We start from the raw sequence: 25,561 nt of genomic DNA, 5'->3' as shown, positions 1-25,561 counted from the left end.
TTCATATGCAGAAGACAATAGATTCATATCTCTCACCACCCACTCAACTGAAAGAAAAATAGATCGAACATCTACATATTAAAGAAGAAACATTTAACCAGATGGGAGGCAAAATAGGTAAAACTCTTGAAGCAACAGGTGCAAGCGAGGACTTTCAAACAGAACCCCCATTGCCCAAGAAATAATACCAAGATTCAACAAAAGGGATTATGTCAAATTAGAAACCTGCACAGCAATGGAACTAACCAACAGGGTGAAGAGACAATCTAGAATGGAAAAAATTTTGCTACCTATATTTTGGACAGAGGACTAACATCTAGAATATATATAGAATTGAAAACAGATCTCTCAGAATGAAAGACCTAATCACAAAATAAGGTATTTAAATGAGTAGACATTTCTCAGAAGAAGAAATACATGAAAAATGTGCACATCTCTGGCAATTAGAGAAACACAAATTAAAGCAACTGAGATTCCATCATCAGCTGGCTCCAAGGCAGGGTGGCATGGCACAGGGGCAACACTTCAAGGTGGCACAAGACAGCAAAAGTAGCAAGAGCAAAAAGGAGGAGGGGCAGCAAGCAGCCTCTTTCCCTCCCTTACACTGTTTACAAACTACCTGCCCCAGGGCGAGTGTAGTACGCACACCCATAACCCCAGCATTAGACCATAAATCAATCACAAACTCTAAAAGCCCACCTCAAGACTGCATGAGGCTTTGGAGGGACGTCCAGACACAAACCATAATAACCTTATTCCAGAAAGAATGCCAGTCATCAAGAAATGAAACAAGAAATGCTGGTGAGGCCGCAGGGAGAAAGGAACCCTTCTACATTTTTGGTGGGAGTGTGAACCAACAGAGCCATTATGAGGATCAGTGTGGAGATTCTTCAGAAAACTAAAACCAGAAATTCCATTTGACCCAGCTAGTCCCCTTCTAGGTATCTTCCCAAAAGAGTTAAAGACCTCACATTACAGTGACACATGCAGACCCATGCTTATAGCAGCGTGATTCTTAAAGGCTACATGTAGGAAGCAGCCTACATGTCAGTCAACAGATAAAAGGATAAAGAAAATGTGGTATGTAGGTACAATGGAGCTACTTTGCCATAAAGAAGGATGAACTTAAGTCATTTGCAGGAAATTGACTCATCTTGAGACAGTAAGGTTAAGTGAAATAAGTCAGACACACAAGCTTAAATAGCACATGTGTCAGAAACACAAAAAATAAGTGAAGAGAAAAAATAAAATATAGTAGGAAATGTGGATAGGTCTTTTGCAAAGGGGACCAAGAAATGAGAGAGAGGAGGGAGGAGGAAACAAAGGGGATGAAAAACAGAACTCAGATGTGCTGTAGACTTGTCCCAACTCTCCAAAGGAATGTACTCATTAGGAATGTAATCATTAGGTACTACAAACATGTACTGATAAAAAAATAAATTGGAGAAAAGTAGGCTCTGCCTCTGGGGTCTGAGGAAGTGTTAGACACCTTCTAATACCAAACTGAAGAAATGAAAATTATGTGGAAAAGGAGACGCTTCCTTTGCACTTGACCTGATGTTGCTTAATGCCATCTTGACAATGTCTAACATCATCTCTGCTATCAGCAGAGGTGGGAATGCTTCATTTGACAAATAATCACCTATGGCAAGAACGGTCAACTGCTTTATCTCAGAGAGCTGGGCAAATACACCTGGCTTCTTGAAGTCACTAAGAATCTCCTTGTCCCCAATCCACACTTCCCCAAGAAGAACTCACCTGCTAACAAGCTTTCAGAGCCTTCTGCCTCAGCACCCCCATGCTTTCCAGAAGCAGAGACAGTGGGATGCAAAGGGAGGCAATGACTTTTAGTAAGAATAGTTCATGGAAACTTCGCTCATACATTCTCTGGATTGTTCATGTTAGAGACCCAGGGTAGGAGGAATACAAACCTGAGAGGAAATACAGTTTGGAAATAACCCATGTGTAGCAAACAGATTACAGGATGGAGGGAGGGTTGGAGACATAATTTAGATGATGTATACTTGAATTATACTTAAATTTAGTAATTTATACTTAAAAGACCACCTCATCTATCATGTCTTTCCAACTTTCCAACTATATTTAATCCATGAACATGGAACATGCATATTATGCACCAGATCCAATGTAACCATGCTAGGCAGGGCTCCGGTGTAAAGGAAAGAATGTCTTTGATAAATACAGGTGAGGGAGTTCTCCATTATTAGGTTTGGACAATGTAGAATGGGATTTTCAAAAGAGGTTCGTAGGTATCAGTTAAAATAAATTAGGGGAAGTTGTTTAATTTTAAATGAAGCTAAACAGATTTATTTATTGTTGGAAGTCTCAAGACTTTTAAAATGCAATATATCCTATGACTAACTCAGAGAGAGATGTAATGTCTTGCACTTCCTAAACTCACTTGATCATGGTACTAGTCTCTTTAGCTGTTTTCTTTGCATGTATGGTATGATTAAAAATACAAGGATTGCTTAAATAAGGAAATTTATTATAGCAAAAGACACGTTGCCATTAATTCTTCTCAAAATATTCCCTCTGGCTTTGAACACACCCATCACATTGCTATTGTCATTTTCTGAAGTAGTTTTGGGAGTCTGCTTTTTTTTAGTGTGTTTTGGTGGCTACCTCATCCACCTGAATAAATTCAAAATGTTTATAGCAATTTCTGTCAAATGAAACCATCATAGTCCATCCTTATGCACCTTATTCACCAGATCTGGCAGCATGAAACTTCTAGCTCTTCCCCAAGGTAAGAAAAGGCCATGAAGGGTGAATACTTTAAATTGATTTCAGGACACTGAAGCATCTATGACAGCACAACTAAAGACACTTATGAAAGAGAACATCCAGAACTGTTACAGACAGTGGCAGGACAGATGGGATAACCGCTTGAATGAGGGGAGGACTCTGAGGGAGACTAATGATGATTGTCTTGATTTAAATCTGCATCGTATGTTTTATCATACTTCATATTCTGTGACAGTGACGGCGAACCTCTTAGAGCTTTTAAACCTCTTATTATGGCATACGTGCCATAGATGCACCACCACTGTTCTGTACATTAGCTTTCCAAGGATCATACTCTTGGGCAAACTGGGTACTCCCGGATTTGTGACTATGCTTGTCACATAAGACAGACAAAGACAGACAAAGCCAGACTCCTTGAAGACCCATGATAGGCGGGGTGGGACTGACTGAGTGACAGTAGCAGCAACAGTAGAGTTTGTGAGTAATGAACAAAACAGATGGACGGAATTTTGGTTTGAGAAAAGAAAAGTAAAGTCCCGGCACCAGCTGTCTGTAAGAACAGTCACAAACAAGATTCAGAAGATGCGGAGGACAGGAAAAGGGCGACCCTTGTTAGACGATAGAGGAGTTATGAGAACAGTGAAAGACAACCCTGGAAAGCGTACTTTCTGGGGAAATCAAAACCAAGTAGTGGAAAGGATGGCTAGAGATTAGTCATGGGAGAAAGGTGGGTGTAGGAGGAGAAAATGGAGAAGGAGTAAAAGTTTCAAACAAAAGAAATGATGGAGAGGATTCCAAGTAAGTCAAAATGCAGGAAGCAGGAAGAAAATGGACCGGTATTTACAGCGCAATTTATCCTACCAAGTGACAGTGAGGGCAGAGGCAGCTGCCCGAACCGGAGTATGACAAAGCAAAGGGCACTGGGAGGAGGGCTGGGAGGGCACTATGCATCTGCAACGAAGAGGAGTAAAGGTTTACAAGAAGAATCTACATCTAAAGGATCGAGAAAGAGACAGGAAGAAACACGAGTGTCGTTAGGGCTCAGATTCTGGGTTTCATGTGGGGCACTTGGATCCTTTCCCCTCCCAGACATTACACATGGATCATGCCCATCTTTCCTCTGTACACAGACTCAACCGTGGAAGCCTTCTGAACAGATCATTCTAGATACCCACTACTAGGTGAGGCCATTCAATCCTGGTCATGAAACTTGCATTTGTCACAAACAGATCAAAAACCCTCCTGTGGGTTTTAGTAACATACACTGGTGGAAGAGCACTAAAAAGTATGCTTCTGGCTAGAACAGCAACATATTTCAATGTGAGATGAATGGATATCATAATGCACAGGTATGGATATGAGTAAACACATATAAAATATGAGTATTTCAAGCAGGTACACCGATCATTCTGCACTTAGTTGTAATGTGAAACTCTGTTTTAAACATTCATGAACACAGGAAAATCAACTCATTACTTCTGAAGACTGAAGTCTTTACACTCAAGACGATATGCATTACCTACTGAGTTAAACTAACTCACATGGAAGAACAGTCTGTTAGGCCAACCAGAGCTTTCACCTCCTCTTCTATCTAATGACACCATCCGAGGCCCAAACTTACGAAAGGCTGGCAGAAACACTAAGTAGGTTCTTTTTCCCCTTACACATCACGCTTTTTGAAAAGCACATATAAATGGTGCAGTTTAGCATAACAGCCTTGATAATGACCAGGCCATTTGAGGAAAAATTGGAATTTCCATGGCAGTGAAAAAGAGACTGCATTAACTGCGAGTGTGGAACTGAGTGTGCAAAGAGGAGGGAGGGTGTGAGCCACGAGTTGCTCTGGTCTCCATTTCCTCCCGCACACACTCATTAACTTTGCCCAGCTCCTGGGTTTTGCAGGCTTTGCCTATTGATGCGAAGAAGCCACTTGGAGGCACACAATACCCTGAGCTCCTCTCCGGTCCAGGAGACGTTCAGTGCTTCCTTTGAACTATTCTGTTTGAACATCTTGGTGAGTTATTCATGTTCTGCCAAACAGCTCTTAATGCTCTAGAGGAGGGGAGGTGCTGAGTGGTCACCCTTTTGATGTCTCTCTTTTGAATTAGCACCAACAAAAACGATGCTCATTAGTCTAGGGTGGCTTAACAGAGGTAGGGGAGGAAGGGTCGGAGGCAGTGGGGAAGGAAGGAAGGCAGCAGTGATCTTTCATGAATCTCAGAGGCCTGAGAGTGTGTTGACTGAAACAGAACCTCCACTGCTCCTGCCGCCCACTGCTCCAGGATCCTGAGTCCACTCTGATCCCTTCCCCCGCACCCAGAATGACCTTTTCTACACACATGTCCAACCGAGTCTTTCAGTGTGGTCCCCTCTGTGACCCAAGGTGGCCCTCTGGATCGGCCTCTGCCTACCTTGATGGCAGCCAAGGAAACCCCTGTTCCCCAACTCCAGTTCCACTGGCCTTTGAATCCTACTTGCCATGGGCCATAGCTGATCACAGGGCCTTTGTCTGAGCTCTTCACTCTCCCATACCCCAGTCCTCAAATTTTAAATTAGATCAAGCGTCTCATGTGTCCTGAGGAGACTATTCTGACTCTGTCCTTACAAGCTGATTCAGGGCCTCCTGCTTCCTCTCCTCAAACCTTCCTCAGCATTTGTAATCATTGCTGTCTCTTGGCACCCACAGGAAAATTGCTCAAGTCCTTTGTCTAAAATGGTGTGGTGTTGGCAGGTAATCTACGCATATCCTGTATACTTTGAATAATTTTATGGTTTCTTATAAAACCCAGTGTAACGTAAATGCTATAGAGATAGTTATTATACCATACTGTTTAGGAGAGAATAAGAAAAAAGTACATGTTGCATCCAGTCACATGGTTTTTCCTGAAAACTTTCAATCCACGATTGGTTGGTTCTGAGGTACAGTACCCACAGTCCTGGAGTTCTGACTGTATTCACAATTACACATTTGTGGGAGTATTTTTCTGATCTGACCACTCACCTGTGATGTAAACTGAGTGAAAAGCTCCATAGGATGGAGCAGTGAATACTCCTGATTCCACTGTGCTACACACTCCTTTGGCACATGCACTGGGAGCCCTTGAAACTATACAGACCACGTGAATTAACACACTGTGATCAAGGGAATATACTGCTTTGCTAATAAATGCTGAGGCACATAGAGAAAGACTTTGAAAAAAAATTCTCTTTTACTGTTACCCAAGTATTACTTGGAAAAATAAAACACAACAAATTTATATCAAGTTCTCCTGCCTCTGAAAAGGAGACTATTGCTTCTATGTCCTGTTCTCAGCTTTGAAGGAACTGGAACCCTTGCTATGGCTGCCAAGTCAAGATGATACAAACACAGGCAGTGTATGTCTCCCTGTTTTGGGGAAACCAGACCTTTGTCTTGGAGACAGCCACGGCAGGACTGAGGGCAACACCCCCTGCCAGATGTTCTGTGGAGAAAAAGCACTTACGTTGGTTTGGAAGCCTCGGCCTGGTCCGTTTGCAGTTTCTCTCCCCCTTCTACCTCCATTGTGCAATACACAATGCGATTCGGAGCCAAGGACTTAAGGCCTTGGACCTCCATGATCACCACCTGAAAACAGAACCACACAAAATAGAGGTCATTCCTGGTGCTGGTGGGCAGTACAACTCAGAGGAAAATAAACAGATGGGAAGTCACAGAGAAGGACAAAAGGTATCTGATGGCTTTTTACTAGTCATGCCAGAGTCAGTCTAGCATGAAGATGGGATCCTTACACTGTAGCAGCATCAAAGGGACAAAGACATAGGTATGTGAAAAATGTATACTTCCTTACTGGGCCGGAGTCAAGGAAAGACAATAGAGGAGTGCAAGTCACAATTTTGCTGTGCAGTAGCCCACAGTTTCTCCAACTTTGTGTGAATTGCAATCACTTGTACGACTTCTTAACCCAGAGACTTCTCCACTCTGCCTCTAGAGTTTCTGGTCAGTAGGTTGGGTGGATTCCAGGACTTCTCATGTTCCACAGTTTCCCTGGTGATGCCCGTTGTCGCTGGCCCAGGAGCCATGTTTTGAGGCAACTCATGATGTTGGGCAAATGACTTAACGTTAAAGTCACTTCATTTTTCTTTCAAATTTTTAAAGCCTCAGTTTTCTCACCTGTAAACTTTGTGTGTGTGTATGTGTGTGTGTGTGTGTGTGTGTGTGTGTGTGTGTGTGTAGAGTAATGACATATCTTGTGGCTCTTGTAGGAGGACCCAAAGAGATGATATACAAAATTGTAAAAGTTTATACCGGGGAAGAACCATGCCTATGGAAAGAAATGGAGGGGCTGGGGATTTAGCTCAGCGGCACAGCACCTGCCCGGCAAGTGCAAGGTCATGAGTTTGATTCCCGGTACCAGAAAAAAACAAAACAAAACCAAAAAAAAAAAAAGAAAGAAATAGAAGGCACCCTGGAAAAGACGCCTATCTGGGGCATTTGAAAGAACTTAACTCAGAATCTGATTCTCACTCTTCATTGTGTAATCCTTTGTGAGTGTATCAACCTCTGTAAAACTTTGTTTCCACACCTGGGAATACCTCGGAGGACTGAGGTGAGGATCCACAGTTACAGCACCCCCAAAACACCCGATCTTCTCATCAGCATGCTCCCCTTGGCCAATGCAATGTCACTAGGCCTCCGGGACGCCTGTCTCCTGCTGTAAGGTCACCTGCTCTCTGGTGTCCCTTCCAGCGGTGTGATTTACGGTGACATAAAATAAGACACATACCAACCCATGAATTCAAATCCTAGTCTGCCCTGATGAGGCAACTGGACCCTGTCTTCCTCCCATTTTTCTCTGTCACTGTGCACTCAAAGCACTTTCAAAAATAGAAGTGCAGTGGTCTTTGCTGGCAGTTTTACTATGATGTGCAATTTAGTGTTCCAGTTACAAAATATTTGGGAGCCCTGGGGTATCTCACTCTGAACTTGTAATTACAAGTCAAAGCTGTTCAAATAATGTATCTATGGGAATATGGTTGAGGTCTTGCCCACACCTATATTTCAAATAATCAGCTGTACGATATTGAGTACTGATAAAGAATTTGAAAATTACAGACTTAACAACTTCATAAAAGCCAATAAACTATCTTTTTCTCATGTCTATAGGAAGACAAGAGGCAGTAGGGAATAAATTGCCACCTTTAATTGGCAATAATAATATTCAAAGACACCTGAGCAAAAGCATTCAGTACCTCAGTGGCAGTATTTTTTTTTAAAAGAAAGTTTCTGTGAAATTACGCTGATGAGTTTTCACACACCAAGTGTTCTATATTTAATTGAATACCACCTTTTCCTACTGCATAGCACATGTTGAAATAGTGTGATGTCAGTATCTCATCTGAACTGAGCACAGATGAACACATTACCTGCAGTTAATCTGCAACAATCCTTAATGCTGTTCTAGAAAATTTAGTCTTTACACAGTCTAATTAAATGTATAGAAGTTTGATCTATTCTCTTGATCTCCCCAAACCTAGGGTCATCATAAAATATTTGTGGGTTTGTACTGTATAATTTTAAAAAAGCTAAAAGAGAGGATTTTGCATGTTCTTACCATGAAGAAATAATACATGTTTGAGGAAATAGGTTAACCACGTTTTGAACACTACACAATGTATGTATATATGCACTGAAACATATGATACTGTATAAGTGTGTATCAGTTTTTTAAAAAAAGCTTTTAAAATTCTGTGGTGTTTTGAACTTTGGTAAGTTTAATTGGTCCTCAATCTCTAGAGTACATAAGAAGGACCTGAGTAGTCTGTTATAGGACCCATTCCAGGGCTTCACTTTGAGTAGAATTTCTTTGTTTTTTGGACAACTTTTTGAGAGATACCTCATATATGTAATTAATTAACTATAATTAACCTATTTTAGATATGTAATTCAGTGCTACGTAACCCATTTTAGATATATAATTAACCTGTTTTAGGTATATAATTCAGTAATATATATATAATTCCATGATTTTTAGTAAGTTTACCACATTGTTTGACCATGATCATAAAGCTGTTTCAGGAATTTCTTTCTCTTGGTTTTAGGAGTTTTTATCTCCTCCAGAGAGGCTCTTATGTTTCTGTCCCACCCCCAGCCCCAGGCAACACTAATCCAGTTTTTGTCCTGCAGTTTGCCTTCAGGAATTTCATATTTTTTGCCTGGCTTCTTGTGTTGAGACAGTATTTCTGAAGTTCATCCATGCCACGGCCTGCATCCACAGCCACTTGCTGGATTACACTCTGCTCTACAGATGGGTCACACTTTGCCTAGCATTCGCCAGTTGATGTGCATTCAGGCTGCTACTGTTTTTAGGTATTGTGAACAATACTGCTATAAATATTTGCAGCCAAGGCTCTGTGGGGACAGTGCTTTCTTTTCTACTGAGTAGATATCTAAGAGTGCGATTGCTGGATCCCCTGGTGCTGTCATTTTGAATTCTTTGAGAAACTGCTAACTTAATTTCCAAAGTGGTTGCACCAGGTTCTGCTCTCATCAGCTAAAGACTCTGGTTCATCCAGTCTGGGTGGTGTCTAGAAATCTTCCTGAGCCAGCTTCCCATGTAATTCAGATAGAGGTAGATTAGAAACTTTTCTTAGCATTCATACATGAAAAACAAATGTATGAAGGGAAATTATACAGAAATGTATGGACATGTTGAACATTCTGCTGCAATTCTGGCCCGAATGTGTTCTTACTGTAAGTGCAGAGATAAATTCAAGAAAGGAGCTACTCCAACAAGGGACTCTACAGTGTAGCCAACAGGAAAGATGATGGGAAAGAAAATTTGCAATGTACCGCAAAATCATGCTGGATCGCCTCTCTTCTAACTGTAACACAGGTTGGCAAAATTAGAAGCTTTCTGAATTGCATAAGGTCTCCACAAATCCTTGAGCACTGTTTTAAGACAGGAAAAGCAATCCACGATTGCATTCAGTAGGTGGTTCTTAAGATTGCACTTCCTTAGGAAAAACGTGGGTTCCTGCGGAGGGGGAATCACTTGCTGATTAGCTGACCTATGCTTAACAAGCAGTTATTTTAAGAACTGCCCCAGGGGTGTAAAGGGGGGAAACAGACTGATTGTGATGCATCTAATCACTCCTGTCCTGCTTGCTGCTCCCGGAAGCTTTCAAGGGTTTAGGGCTTTTTACCTCCAAAGAGAAAGACAGCACGACGTCAGACTTGGAGAGCTGGTTCTCGCTCTCCTCGCCCATGTCGATGATGGAAGCGTTGTGGCTGCGTTTCAGTTTCTGGAGCTTGAACTCGCCGCCCTTCGACACCGGCATGCTCTCCAAGTTGGCCATGAGCAGGTTGACGGAGGACTTCAGCTCCTCGATGTACATGTTTTCCATTTCTTTGGATACAAACTTTGGGAATTTTCGTTCCTTGGAAAGCAAAGGAGTAAATAGAAGACTAAGTAGAGTGTTGATTTGCATAGTAAATTTTTGTATCAGGGCCCGGAGTTATGATCACATTTTCCACTAATGAGATTTGCCCAGATATTATGAAATTGTGCCAGAAAAAATGTTCAGGCAAGTTATTTATCTAAAAATGTCCCTGACTTCTAGTTATTTATAATCTCTAAGAGGTAAGACACAAATGCATACACATACACTAGGAAGGAGGCAAATGTTTACCACAGTTCTATTTCACTGCCAGTTTTCTCCAGCAAATTTGCCTTGTGGGAAGGAAAAGGAGGTGATATTTGTCCAATCTGGACTCGGGTTAAAGAGTTTTTCTTTTTAGCAAAATGCAGTCAAGTTGTTTTTAAGTTATGGAAACAGAAAGACTTCCTATTTCTGGATATCTATTGAGATTTTCTCACATGAATAATTCAAAAGGAGCTCATTTGAGATGTTTCAAACATAGCCTGTGGCTGTCTCTAAGAAGAATACTTTCTGTTTTCAAGAAGAATTGAGAAAATTAATGAAGTGATGAAAAATGAAATTAAAATTCTTCAGAAAAGAAGATAGAACAATTTATTATTAGAGCTGACCTCTGCTTTTTACCTCCCATACTTATGAATTCAGCTGCTCAGACCAGCATGCTTGAGCCATGCTATTTGTTTGCTATACCTCTTAACTGTTATGGTGCCAGGAACATACTTTGGATTGATCACCTTATCAAAGAAGCATTTCCCACATGGAACAGGAAATTGTTCTCCCAAACCCCACTCCACAATCAGTGGAGTGAGGAGCAAACCAAATCTGTTTGTCTAGAAATCCAACTCAAACTGGCCCAAACAACATAAAGAAATTGATTGGCTTGGATAGGTCTTGGGGAACAGTCCACTTTAAGCAAAGCTGGAATCACAGCTCAGATGACGTTACCTCCAATAAGTTTTTCTTGAAAATCTTGGTTTTGGCTCCTCTGGACTGGTTCCATGATCTCTACTAATGTTGCAAAAATGTTGCTTAAGATCTGTATCTTACAATGTCATACCCCATTATCTACAGGAAAAATGAGTATTTCCCCTTGAGATGTCCTGGAAAGATCAAGAGTTGTGTGTCCTAGGATTCCTATCCAAAGTCTAATTTGTGTACATACTCTGAACCAATTTCTATGGCCAGTAGTATGCTGGGCTGATTTGCTTATATCTGCCGTCCCTATTTCTGGTGGTAGAACTCTGCATAGGTCATATGGAATATGAACTGATTTGCCAATTTTGTGTGGCAAAGATTTCTAGCACACGTCTAGTACATGGGCACCTGACTCATTCTGTTAAATGGCCAGTCTTCAGTCAGATTTACTCTCTTTAGCCATTGAACTTCTCTGAAAAACCAAAGATTGAAACTGGTTGGCAGAGGGGGTTTGGCTGCCTTACTGGATCATTTCAAAGCTGAAGAAGAGACTTGGCGAAGAAGAGACAGAAGTAAGACAGAGAGAAGGAGGGAGGAGGAAGAGAATGATGGAAGGAGGGAAGAAAAGAAGGAGGGAGGGAAAAGTAGAGAAGAGACTGTCTCAACTCATGAAAAAGAGCTTGGATTTGGCCTGGGTTTTAATCCCACAAAGTGTCCTTATTCCCTTGTATGCAGTTCCTTGGGAGCCTGTTGTTTTCCTTTCACTCACTCCTAGTCAGTGGTTGGCTAGAAAGCTCTTTCTGTTCTAGTGCCACACAGTCTCTCCCCAACTGCACAAGGTGGTTGTTACGGTTTGTGTCGCACGTTCCCCCCAAATTCTCATGCAATCGTGAAGTGGACTTCTAGATTTTTGATTGATCATTAGTCTAATGCTGGGATCATGGGAGTGAGTGCTACACTGTCCTGAGGTGGATAGTTTTGCATATGTAAGAGAAAGAAAGAGGCTGCTTGCTGCCACTCCTCCCTTTTGCTCTTGTTACTTTGCTGTTTTCCACTACCATGAACTCTTGCCTTCTGCTATATGCTACTCTCCCTTGGAGCCAGCTGAGCATGGACTGAAATCTCCACAGACTGTAAGCTAAATAAACCTGTCCTTCCTTAATTTTAGGTATCAGGTAGTTTGTCTCAGCAATGAGAGAAAAGTAACTAAGATACTGGTCCTTCTACATTGCTCCTAGGGATGCCTTTGTGCTATACCAGGCGTCTGCCTAGGTGGAAGCTGTCCTAAGGGTGGCTTCCCTGACCGCTGCGCCACTCACCTCCTCCTTCCTGTCTCAGTTTCAACACTTTACTGGCCTACCTTCTGCCCGCTGCCCTGTTGTTGTACTTGCTTGTGGTATATAACTCCTTTTCTCGGAGGGGAGTTAGCACACAGACTGAATGCTGCAATAAATGTTATGAATGCTCGGGTTCCTCCCAAACCTGATTCCTAAGTAATGCTTTTTAGATGTGAGATCTTTGAGAGCTGGCCAGGTCATAAGGCACAGCCTCAGGAATGGGACTGTGCCCTTAAAGGAGGTGCCAGAGAGTTTATTGGCTCTTTCCACCCTGTGAGGCCACTGTGAAGAGACAATGTCTATACACTGAGAAGTGGGCCATCATCGGACACACAGTCTACTGGTACCTTGGGTTTGGTCTTCTGGCCTCCAGGGCTGTGAGAAGAAAATTTCTATTGTTTATCAGTCATTTAAGGTATTCTGCTATAGTGGCCTGAGTAAACCAAGACACTTATTATACTTACAGTTAATGAGTCAATTGTGAAATGGATTTGTTTAAAGTCTGGTTTTCTTGCTGCCCGTGAATCGGGACCATGCCTAGTCCTGATACCCCTGCTGAATTCTTGGAGTCTAGCATGATGTCTGGCACATAATAAGCGTTCGAGGCATTTGAGGTGAGTGAGAGGATCAATGGCTTGTCAAAGCGTATGTATTTAATCAAGGCAGCTAGTGCTCAGCTGTGAGGAGGTGGAGAGATGATGAATGAAGTTCTGGAAGAATACTGAGATTCTGCTTCTCCTTCTAAATGAGGGTAGGACTCTGAGACCTATTCAGCAGCTCAGAGAACCGGTTCTTGTGGAACCTCTGAGCACAATTATTTACTAAAGCTGGGCTCAGCTACTGCACAGTGGATTCCATACACACTGTGGGTCATTGTCAGAGAAGAGGCAGAGCAGATGCTTCTGAAATTCAGTGATACACTTATGGCCTTGAAGATAGCTGGTGATGATTCAATATAAGAGAATCACAAAAGCCTTTCTCTAAAACTTCTGCAGAGTGGCCTTGATTGTTCTTATTCTTAAGAATGTGCAGAAGGCCAGGAAAATGCAAGGATGACTCACCAGCAGGGCCACCATCACTTGGAAAACATTTATCACCACAAACATGGCACAATGTTTGCAGCAGGAGGGTCCTGGGCAGAGGATATAAACTGTCTTCCTTGAGCTTATAGCTAGTGGGGAGAAAAATCAATAAGGGAATTCAATGTAAATTCTGCAATGGAAGTGTGTTAGGTATGAATTCCTCTTGAAAGAATTGGGGTGGCATCTCAGAACAGTGGACACATGGGCTGAGGGTATGATGGATAGAGAAGAACTTGCCAAGTTGAGTTGGCTGAGATGGTGCCACTAATATTTCTTCTTCCCATGGAAATTACTACAGGTAAGCATGACTCTGGGAAGGTCTGTACATAGTCCATAAAATATATCCCCTCTACCCTGGAATATGGCCCTTCTGGAGAGTGAAAGATGGACTAAGAGAGGTTAATTCATGGTTTGAGAGTGATCCGTAGGCCAAGCAACAAAGGTTATATGCCAAGAGCTTGAGGTAAAGTACATTGATCTCTTTCACTCTTATTTTTGGAGCTAAACCTGAGGGAATCACAGGACATTTGGGAGACTAGGGGAGTGGTTTCATTGATTTTACTGCCAATTACTGGTCTTACAGTTAGTTGTCAGGGAATAGGAGAGGAGAATTAGTGTTTGTGAATTTTTGCCAGCTAATCAGCTTTAAAAGACTATATTAATGCCTTCCCTTAACCACAAACTTCCTTGGGACTCACTTGAGGCCTTTTGAATGTACAGTCTTGATATTTGGAAGAAAACCTGGTGGTTACAGACCACACCCTCCCGGTGCAGCGTGAGCTCCCACCAAACCCCGTGCAGCAGAATACTGGAAAAATCTAAACAACGGTCACTCTTTCCAGAGCTTGGACGGCTCCTAATGACATCATAAGAAAAGGTTCATGGAATTGAGTCTGCAAAGGAAAACAACTAAGCACTTAAGCCTCGAAAAGAAATAGCATTCTGTCACCCAGGCTGAGGTTCTTGGGCAGAGATTTTGGTAGCAGATCATTACAAACACATTTGAAAGCTACAGTTGTTCCAAACAAGAAAAATATAATCCTCTGTCTCTGTTGTTACCTTTCCAGACACAAAAATAAATTAGCATTGGCAAAAGAATTATTTATTAGTCCTGCTTTATGAAAGACACAGCATACATGTGCACAGAGTTCTCCAAAGAAATCTCTGCTGGTCATTTGTTTTTGCTCTGCACTGATAAAATTCCCCACTGGGGATGGCCTCCTAAGGACAGTCCACACGAGCGCTATTTGTGCTCAGCCGTACTAAGGAATTTGTAGAACCTCTTGAAAAACAGCATCCGAAAGTTTAACAGTTTGTTTAGTAACTGGATTTTCTGTGTTTGGGTTTTAGCCAGAGAGGATGAGTGGGATATAAACAAAGCCTCAGAAGACTACCCTCACTCAGAGAGAGGTGCTGTGGACCCCAAGAGCTCCATTCTGCTGAGCAATCAGGAGGAAGGATGCATAGCTGGCTGCCATGGCACATGCTTGTAATCCTAGCTATTCAAGAGGCTGAATCAGGAAGACTGAAAGTCTGAGGAGGGTGTGGGCAATATAGTACCAACTTGTCTCAAAAAATTAAAGAAAGAAATTTTAGAAAATAGATGTAATAAAAAGACTTTCTGTACACTGGAGTTTACTGACAGAGCTGCAGCTATTTCATACAAATCTCCAGCACTTCTTGGGTTGCTATCATGTGTCAGGTGCTCTGACTGTCACTTCAGAGGAAGGAATTAGCTGGATGATAAGGGGGAGGCATGTCAGAAAGCCACCAGGTAGACACCATGTCCCACACGAAGTCACGGAGGCACACACAGAGCACCAAAACGGCACCAGGGGAGCTCATCCAGGCATGTTAGTCACGCTGACTTAACTCTGATTCCCAGGTCTGTACTTATCAGTTTCATGATAAGAAGCAGGCATTGTCACTCATCTGAATTTTGGTGTTTCCACATTTGAAATGGGGAAAGTAAACCTCTTTAACATGAAGTGTAAGAGATAAACCAAGCGTGAATACTACTGACCACTGATTCTTTACACACACACACACACACACCACCACCACTGCCACCACCATCACCACCACAACCATCGCCACCACCACCACAACCACCAGCATCAGAACACACCACCATTATAATGATGGTGGCCACGTAAAGATAATGATGCTAGGTGACGCCAAGTGCCGACTGTGTACTAGACACGAGTCTAAGTACCTCACATGCCTTTATCTCTTTTAATGTTTCCAACAAACTACTAGGGGAGGTACTGCAGTTCGCCCTCATTTCTGGAGGAAAATGGAGCAGAAGAGAAGAACTGGCAGGAAGAGATGGGTCTGAAACCCCGCAGAATGACTCCTGAGCCTGTGTGAGCTACAGTACAACAGGGCAGACCTCTCTGGCCCACATGCAAGAGAACTGAGGCGGTACTCTGGGGCCTCTCAGCTTGGGGCCCTCTGTGTACATCACCTCATCTGTAGCTCCTGCTCAGCAGTGAGGTGGTGACAACTACATCTTCTATAGCAACGGCCACCCCTCCATTGTCCAGTCACAGACAGCCTGGGGTGATGTGTAGAGAGGGACCAGGAAGGGGTGGGCATATCAGATCGGAGGAAGGAAACCTTGGTGGCAATTTGTCAAAGTTAGCATCACAGAAGCGAGAGGCACTTGGGATTCAGGCAGTTTCCTGGATTAGCTTCTTTAGCTGATCCCTTTGACTTCCTTGCCTTTTGTGAATTAGGTGGACTCTCCTCCATTTGAATGAACTTCAGGGAAACTTTCTAGAATTTATCTTTCTCTGAACTCAGATTTCCCTGGGTTCTTAGCTATTTTAAAAAAGCCAAAGTCAGGGAGGTGCTCCATAAATGCCTTTTATTCAGACAGCAAGTTGAACTAACTTCCTCCTTGTAAGTAAGTTTGGACACCTGTGCTCCTCCCTGATGCAGAATGGATGCCAGGTCACAATGGTAGTTTAGAAGCTGGGGCCTACTATCCCTTGCTGGTGGGAGAGGATTCCAGTCCCCTCTGATTTGTGCCAATATGTGCAATAGCATTTTCCATGAGGAAAGTATTAGACACAACTTCTACTGGTGTTTGCAATACAGCCAGTGTTTAAGAGGTGGTTTTGCTCTGCTTAGGGGTCTAAGTAGCAATTCCACATTTAATGATAGCTTGAAAAATCTCTTTCTGCCATGGATTCCACAAAGGCTATCTTATTTCTCTTATGTAATTAGCTCAAGAATTTGGAATTTTACCCTAAAATGTGGCCAAAAGCACTAGCAAATATCACAATAGCACTAATGCCACAATCTGCCGGTTTAAGCTGCAGTGTCAACTTCTGATCACACAATTTGAATAACTTAGACTTAATTCCTAGGTGAAATTTGGGGACACTTAAATGTCAGCATGAGAGGATTTGGGAAAATGTTTCAACAGGGATTAAAAAGTATTGAAGTATTTTTGACTAGATTTTAAAAATATGTATTTAGATCTCTTCCTGGGACTTTTAAGGCAATGTGACTGATGTTCACAGTGAGGTCATTTCTGTCTGATGTTCTACAGCTAGCTGTCTCTGGCTGATTTGTGGGGTGCTGGTGTGATAAGCAGGTGAGTAATAATATAGGGTCGTGGGTAAAGGACAGTGGATGTCCTCCTGCCTTCCTATCTCTAGGAGAGAGGAGAAACATATGGCTTTCAGTAAAGTGTATGATGCTAAGAATGCTCTTGGAAAAAATCTAGGGATCTTTATAATCTCTTTGCCATATTCCAAAAAAAATCAGTCAAGAGTATTCTGAATTCCAGAAGTCCATTCCACTTAGCACAGCCTGTCTTACTTGGCTTCTAGATAAGCTAAAGGGAGTATACAGCAGATCTTAGTGGAGAAAGAAAAGCCATTTCCTGGAGAGTTAATCATCAGGGAGAGAGGACTGGCAAACAGTCTTGTCTTGGAGTAATTTCTTGTCTCTCATTTGATTACTCGAAAGAAATAGCCTGGAACTTGGAACTGGAGTATCAGCTTTCTGCTTCTTAGCAGAATGAAACTGAGCACATCACTTTAACTCAGCAGAGGGCTGGTGGCTGCCGAGTCCTCCACAGCAAGGGCCGCTCCAGCATTTCCCAGCCAACGTGGATGGCATGAAGTGAAGTGCAGAGAGTGAAGAGGAAGGGATCACCTTTCAGTTTGCTTCAATTGGCTAAATGGGGGACAGTTTTGTGACTTCAAGGATTGTCTATCATAGGCTGAAATGAGAGCTGACGTGAAACTGCACAGCCAGTGCCTGGCATGTTTCGTAAAGGGCTACCAGTGAGGAAAGAGGTAAGGATGGGGGATGGTGACACTTGGGCGGAGGGCAGACTGGACTTTCAGACTGGCATGATGAGGAAAAGGAGGATCTGCATTTGGGAATTTCACAACGTAGCATGCATTTTAGTTCCATAGCAGTGGCTACTCCAGCATTTCCCAATCAACACGGATGGCATGGGGGTGACCACTTGCACATACCAGGTACATCTGGGGTATCCTGAAATTTGTAATGACATCCCATCTATAGCCCTACCCCTTAGGTACCACTTAGACCCATCTCCAGGATCCATGTGCCCAAGAAAACTCTCACCTTTTCTCCACAGTGCATTGGTTGACTGCACCAGGATTGGCCCTTGAACCAAGTTGGGGCAATCAAGGTTCAGGTCTTGGAATTGTGAGACTGAAAAAGTGGAAAAGTGAAAGAAGAAAGATTTCAGAAAGTGGCTGACTGGTTCCTGCCTGTAGAGACCAGAAACCTGCAGACCTGTGGGGCAGCTGCACTTCCCACCTGAGAAGGCAAGGAAGCTGGTTTGCAGAGAAAGAGAGAACAAATGAGATAGAGAGAGAGGGAGGGGGACAGAAAGTCCTGCCCCTCTGGGTCCTGGTTCCTGTCCTTTCCTGGCCTGGCTATCCCTTGCCCATGGGCTTCTCAATCCCTAGAATTATCCCTCCTTTTTACCACAAGCGACCTCTAGTCGATGCCTCTCACTTGCCATCTCCAGTGCTTCACCCATCTTTTAAGGCAGAGAGAATTATACATGATGGGTGACATCTATATCCAGGAATTTCTGGTTTAGGATGTAGAGGAGCTGACATTCAGCCATATGGACTGAATTGCACTTCCTCACTAAAATTCACTGTGATGCTGGAAATAGCAAATCAGGGCACGCTAAAAGAAAAGAAGCTGTGGTGCCTGGTAGCGGTGTCTCCATGCAGCCTTGACATTTTAATTAATTTTTAGTAGATGAGCTATTTCTTCGTTTTCCCCAGCATTAGCCTGACTGGCTTAGATGAAAGGAGAAATTATTTTTCATAGAATCCAACTAAATTATGGGCAAAGTAGCTACAGAGCTGAAACTCAAGAATAACTGAGAAGAGGTCTGTAGACAGCCCGAGGGCCGCTTGGTGTCTTGGCGGACGCCCTGTCTCTGTTTCTCCTCTGTGAGGGCTTCATCCTTTCAGGTTTCTCCATTCCCAGCCCAGCTGCAGACAGCTCCTTAGCCCTGGAACGCAGTCTGTCAGGCTGCCCTCCACAGGCTCTGGGAAGCCATTTCTCCTGTTTACCCTGCAGTATGCATCCATTTTTGGACCATCCACTCATGCCAGGGCAGTCTGAGTACTATGATAGTTCTCTATGGGTGAAGAACTAACTCCAAGATCAGCTCACTGTGGCATAGGGGCCAATGTTATAAAAGAGCGTTTTGGAAGAGAGTCACTTTCTCAGAGAGATGCTGGCCACGGTGGTGCACAGCTGTAATCTCAGCACTCTGGGAGGCTGAAGCAGGAGGATCATAAGTTCAAGTCCAGCCTGGGTACTTTATGGATTTAGACTCTGTCTCAAAATAAAAAATAACAAAGGGCTAGGGAGGTAGCTCAGTGGAAAGAACCTTAGCTCACTGTACACTAAGCACTGATCTATGATATTCTAAAAATGAAAACGAGCTCAGTATTAGTTTCATAAATTATCATGTTAAGCTTCAAAATAAACAGAACAGTTAAAATAAAACCTGTCATGAACTTGTTTTTGAAGCCTGTGTATAATGTATTTACAAGGAATGAATACTTATTAGCTGAGGGTGGAATAGCTGCTTAAAATATAAGGGAATGGACCAAATGACTTATATTTTCTACACAATCCGCTAGTAGAAAATGCTGAGTTTACAGAGGAATTAAATCCTTGCTGATGTTTACTCCCATGTTAAGCAGGGCTTTAAAACCTAAGAGCCTTCTATGCTACCTTTGGCCAAATCTGTAACTCTATGCTATTTTTAGCTATGAGATTGACTTGGTTATAAACTTTAAAGGTGTCCAAAACCAAGATGAGAAGCACGTCAGCAAGAAGTGCCTGAGCAGAAGTAGAGGGATTTCCCTTCCTCCTGGAATGTCTCTTTGGCTTTCCCCCATTAGGATAACCTTGTATACGTCCAAATCTGGGGACTCCTCCTCCTGCCCAGCCTTGCTGCCCTGCTGGAGCCTGCCCTCTCATGTGTATGCAGATGGTGGCTACAAGAGGAACCCAGAAGAGCCGGTAGTTACTTAACATTTTGATATTTTATTTATCCTGGGTTTTGGGCACTGACTATGACAGGAAAGGGTTTCATGGGAGGGTTATTTATTTTGGTGACTGAGTTTCTGGGCTCTTTTTGGATTCTGCATCCACTAGTACATCTCTGTGCTCAGTCGGCCTGAGCGAGCGCTGGCTCTGATGTTCAGACGGACCGGAGTTGAGGGTCCAGTCTGGCCTCTTTCTAGTGTCTGTCATGCTGAGTTGGCATTTCCCATCTCTAAAACAAGAATGATGCAGAAGTGTCTTTGGGGTGCTGCTTTGAGAACTGACGTAGATGACATGTAAAGCACTCATCACACCCGACACAGGGTCAGGTCACCATGAACACTGCTAGCGCTGGTGAAGTCATCAGAACATAAATAGCACTGGCCGCAAAGAGTAGATAACACGTGGTTTTGGTCATCAACAATAAGAAGGAAGCCAGCCCTGGGAGATTCACAGAGGTAAACCGATGGTGTCCAAAGTCCGTCATAGTGAAGGTGATGCACAGGGCAGTGTGAATGCCTCTTGGGTAGGTCAGACTCCAGGCTCTTGGACTGGGGAGATGTGGGAAAGCGGACAGAGAGGACACCAGCACGGGAGTGTGGTCTGTTGATTATGAGCCTTGAACATCAGTCCAAAGAGGTCAGACTGTGTCCTGGGTCCATGAGAGATGCACTGAAGGGTTCTAGTTCTCTGTTCTGAGGTGTCCCGTGTGGGTTTTAGAAAGGCAACTGTGTGCAGGATGGGCAGGTGTGGGGGACGGATCAGGGATGCCAAGTAGGAGCTGCTCATCTCCCAGGTAAGGAAGACGGGCCCTGGGTCAGCGTAGGAGCCGGGCAGGAAAGCAGCCAAGAGACTCCCACCCTCAAGCAGGCGGGGGAAGCAGAAGCTGACAATGCCCGGGAGGCTCCCTCCTCAGTAACAGGATACAGACGTGAGCGGTGGGAAACACGGAGGGGTAGGTAGTAAGTGTAGGTGGGGGGTAGATGTTAAGGAGGCAGAATTTGAACACATTCAGCCTGAAATGCCAGGGGACTGTCTGAATGCAAATGTTCAGGAGATGGCAGGAAACATGGGCCTGGAACTCGGGACCGAGGCACAGGCCTGTGTTTGGACATTTGCTGGAGCTTAGGAGGTAAATGCAGGCGGTGCTCAGCCTGTGGAACAGCCTGAGCAGGAGGGCTGAGGTCCAGTGGGGGCGAAGCCCTCGCCTTCTTCCTCTCTGCTTCTCAACTCTGCCTTTCAGAGGCTCTGATAATCCGTGTGCTTTCTGGGTTGGACTTTGGCCTGGTCCCCAGCAAACACCCCCAGCACTTGCTTACCCTGGCTATTTGGTCAGCCATTTGGAGACGTCCATCCAGCTCCCGTCTGATCTGGGCTGCCTGCTCATCTGGGTTGTCCAGCTGCATAAAAGCACAAACACGGAGACTTTCAGGTTGGGTCACAAAAGTCAATAAACTCAGGACTTTTTACTTTACACCCCTACCTTGAGACCCATGGATATATTTGCAGCAAAGGGTGATTCCTGTAACAGACATATCCAGTTAGAGTAAAACCCCTAAGTAAACTCTTCCAGGAGGAAGACGATGAAAGAGAGACATTTGCATGACCTTGTTTAGGGGTCGTCCCTCACTCAAACTGTTCTGCCGTAGTATTCCTGATGAGGGCCGGCACAGCACTTCTGCTTGGGCCCGATGAATCAAGGGCTCATACGGCAGACAGACTCGACCTGATCAACACATACAGTAAATTATAAACTTAAAAAATATTTATTACATTGCCATCAAGCACCCTCAAAATACTCCCTTTAGTTTTGAACACACTTTTCCCATCGTTCTTGCCCCTTCCTGAAGCAGTTCTGGAAGTCCACTTTCATGAGTGTCCATACTGGGTGTGATTTAAAAACTACCGCAGTCCTGCAGTGCTGCTGCTGCTGCTGCTGCAGACCAGGCTTGTGAAATCATTGCTGTGTGCTCTCATCCCCCTCATTCACTGTATCTGACACCCCGAGACTTCCAGATCTCCCTCAAAGCCTGAACGATCAAGGAAGCTAAATGCTTTGAATTGATTCAGGACACCGAGGCGGCCAAAACAGCACCACTGGAGACACCCATGAAAGACGACTCCTAGGAAACGGCAAGACTGGTATTCAAAATGGGGGCATTTTGAGGGGAGTGGATGGCAGTGTGTCTTCTATGGTGATTCATCTTTATACGAAAACATTCGCGGTGTATTTTGATCGCACCGGGTATGAGGAGAGAGGCAGCCACAGGGCCAGGAGACACGAGGAGCAACAAGTGCCTATGCACAGTTCGTGCGCAGCCCTGGGCAGCGCTGCCTGCGTCCTGGCCCATGGGAGATGCGTCGCCATGGCGTTCCCTCCCACTGGGACTGCTGCAAGCGCTCTGCCCGCTGGTGACTTCCCACCAGCTGGCGCAGGTATCTGAGATCAAATCCTCGTCTTCCCTGTTGAGGAGGACTGTTTGGGTATAAAGAGCAGAACTCCCAAACATCAATAAACCGGGCAGTTCCCTAATGTCTCTGATTTCAGTTTTGTCATTGACACAGTGCAGGGTTTGGTCAGATAATCTTTATGCCTTCCACAAATCCATGAAAGAGCTAAGCAAACACCTCTGGAAAAGGCCGTACAATTGCGACTTTAGGCCTTGAGTACCATGATTCCTCCGATGCAGTGAATTTATCCTCCACTGTAGAGGGAAGGCGGGCAATATGTAAACCAATGAGCACTGCTGTGTTCAGGTAACATTTTATCTACAACAGGTGGCAGGCCATCCATGCTCACTCCTGCGCTGTCAGGTGAAGTTTCGTCTTCGTCTCCAGGCGAGCCTAGCATTATCCTTCAAACTGTAACTCAGTTTGCTTTTCCAGTAAAATATTATTTATTTTATCCACACAAAATTTTAATAATAGTGTCATTCAAATAGGGTAGGCATTAGCCTTTTTAGGTCGTGTTACTTCACAACAGAAAGTTGCTTAAGAAATACTGTAGGTGAGTTCCTCAAGTCTTTCCCTGTCCTTCGCATCTATGCTATCAAATGGTAAAGACAACAGTTATTTCTAATTTGGTGTAAACAATAACAGTCAAAGATTTGTGGCTGTACTTTTGAACCCATGATTAATTTCTTTGGTTTATTTTACAAAACCCATAACAACCCTATCAGGCTCAGTGCTGTGCATTTTCATTCCATTTGATTCCAGAATCAGTGTTGCTTTATTTTCTCCTTTTCACAGTTTTGGAGAGAGGAACGACCTCTTAGACTACAAAGCCTGCCTGTGACGCTTGGCTCTGTGTTGTAGCCACCATGTCCTGATGGGAGCTCTGCTGAACAAGAGAATGCCCTTAGGTACTCCTGAGAAAAGGCTCTGGAGGAAGTATCAGAGCAGCTGAGGAAACACGAGGTCGGACTGCATAAAGTCTCTGAGAACCTCTGCAGAAAGGAACCTCTAGACTTTGACTAACTCACCTGGTTTCAACTGAAATTTAATTTTTTTATTTTTGCCTATAGAGTCACAGCTGGAAATCCTACTCTAAATAAATGTTGAGTGAATGCACGCTGCTTGCATTTCTAACATGGGCCACCATGGGGCGACAAAGGTTCAGATGAGAGGGTGCCAGGAGGGAGCGCGTCCCTCCAGGGTGCAGATGTGGGATCTTGGTCCGACAGCACAGCCCAGGCGATGGTGATCAGAGGCTCCCATGTTTTGACACCTTTCCCCAGCTTCTCAGTGTCTTCCCCTCTCTCTGGAGCCCAGTCCCTTAGCTCTGTGGGACTTTAATTAGCAAAAGCGACCAGAAGGCGGACGCAGCTGTCTGACAGCTGATGACCTGGAGAGGAAATGCAACTGAAGCTCCCTAAAATAGCCTGGCAGGACAGAGCACACTGTCCTCCACCAAGAGCTTGACAGCCCTTTGCATGAAATCCCAAACTACAGAGAATCAAGTAATTACTTCCTCAAGTGCTGGCAAGGGGAAGCCAGAGGGTGAACCTCCAGGGAAATGGGTCTCTGTTTGCTGGTCTGCTCCACTGTGGAAGGAGAAACTGGCTGGAGACCAAGCCATGGGCAGACCTTTCTCATGGACAGCTCACATGGGCTCAAAGTGCATGCGTAGGAGGGGCTCCTTACTTAATTAGACAAGTCCCCTTCCTATCAGCAGGGGTCAAGCGGAGGCAGGACGGATGTGCTGACTTGTCAGCGGAGCACAGGCAACTATGTCCTTGGGCTTTTCTACAGTGATGGAAAGCAGAGCCCAGCACGGTATAAGTGCAGCTGGGAAGAGTCTGAGTTCGAGGCACCGGATGCTTGAATCTCCCTGGGGCTCATGCATAGTGGGTGCCTGTTTAATCAAGGCAGAGAGAAGAAGTAAGGCCAGCACTGCTGGAGAGCTGATCTGGATGCAGACTTGAGATGTGGCCATGCCGAACTGCACCCACCTACCTGTCACTGTCCTTCTCAAGCTTAACCTCCCCGAGCCTTGGTTTCCTGTTTCCAGAGATTTCTTTTTTACCCCTGAGAGCTAGTGAAAGGCCAGAATGAGACAACGTACTGCACTGTGTGGGGGAAACCAGGTGAACTTTGGTCTAAACCTTGGCTTTGCAATTTCCCTGCTGAAAGAGATTGAACGAGGAAGGGAACCTCTCTAAGCTCATTTCCTTCATGTATAAAATGGAGTAAGACACTGACCCCCGCATGTTATGAGCAAGTCAGGTTATATGTCCAGAGTACCTAGCATGGTGTCGACGCACAAGAGGCTGATCCTACAGGTCAGCCAGTACTTTCTAGAGTTATCCCTGTTTTATTTTATTTTATGGTGTTGTGCTTGGATCAAACCCAGAGCCTCACAGATGCTAGGAAAGAGCTATACCATGAAGCTACATCTCTGACCCTTACAGAGTTATCCCTGTTGTAAAGCGCATACTCCCTGGAGCCTTGCCTTTTGTGATTTAAGAAAGAAACCATATGGGGTAGGGAGCCCTGGAGTCCTGGAATGGATGCCAGGAGCCTGTGTTCTTCTGTTCTTGGTCCTCAATTTTCCTTTAGTTGTGTGACCTTGACCCAAGGTGGTGGATGACCTTTCTGTCCACAGTGGTTTCATCTGAGAAAAGCTGTAAATGGTTATGTTCTGGAATCTTCTGAAATGCCTAGACAATTATTTCTCTCAGTTGTATTGTAGGGTACACTGGTCCTGTAGCTCCTCTAAATTAACTGTGGGGGTCCTATGGTTAGATACATTCTCCACCACAGCTTCTCCTCTCTCATCACCCCCTACAGGGCCCCAGAAGCAGGAGCAAGAAATCCTACACTAAGGCAAGTGGCTGGACATTTCCCAAACTTATCCGACCATATGCGATATGTTTGGACCCCCAGGACCACATTTTGGGATATCTCTACACGGGCAATTCTCCTGAACGTTTCACTTTTCTCAATGTTGTGGACAGAATTTTTGGAAAG

At 44.1% G+C, this 25,561-nt stretch overlaps 1 protein-coding gene across 1 annotated transcript in view; it reads right to left on the bottom strand.

Moving 5' to 3' along the window:
- The window catches only part of Cadps (Ca++-dependent secretion activator), a 454,713-nt gene that overhangs the window by 240,637 nt on the left and 188,515 nt on the right, over positions 1 to 25,561 (bottom strand). The window contains exons 8-10 of the mRNA XM_013506934.1: positions 21,412 to 21,492; positions 9,952 to 10,185; positions 6,252 to 6,373 (exon numbers count right to left, since the gene is read on the bottom strand). Of these exons, the coding sequence (XP_013362388.1) occupies positions 6,252 to 6,373; positions 9,952 to 10,185; positions 21,412 to 21,492 (437 nt within the window). The remainder of the gene's footprint in view (positions 1 to 6,251; positions 6,374 to 9,951; positions 10,186 to 21,411; positions 21,493 to 25,561) is intronic.

Source organism: Chinchilla lanigera, unplaced genomic scaffold (genome assembly GCF_000276665.1).
Source record: "Chinchilla lanigera isolate Chin_1 unplaced genomic scaffold, ChiLan1.0 scaffold00116, whole genome shotgun sequence".
Lineage (NCBI taxonomy): Eukaryota > Metazoa > Chordata > Mammalia > Rodentia > Chinchillidae > Chinchilla > Chinchilla lanigera.
The sequence above is the reverse complement of the archived record's forward strand: the minus strand, read 5'-3'. Positions and strand labels throughout refer to the sequence as shown.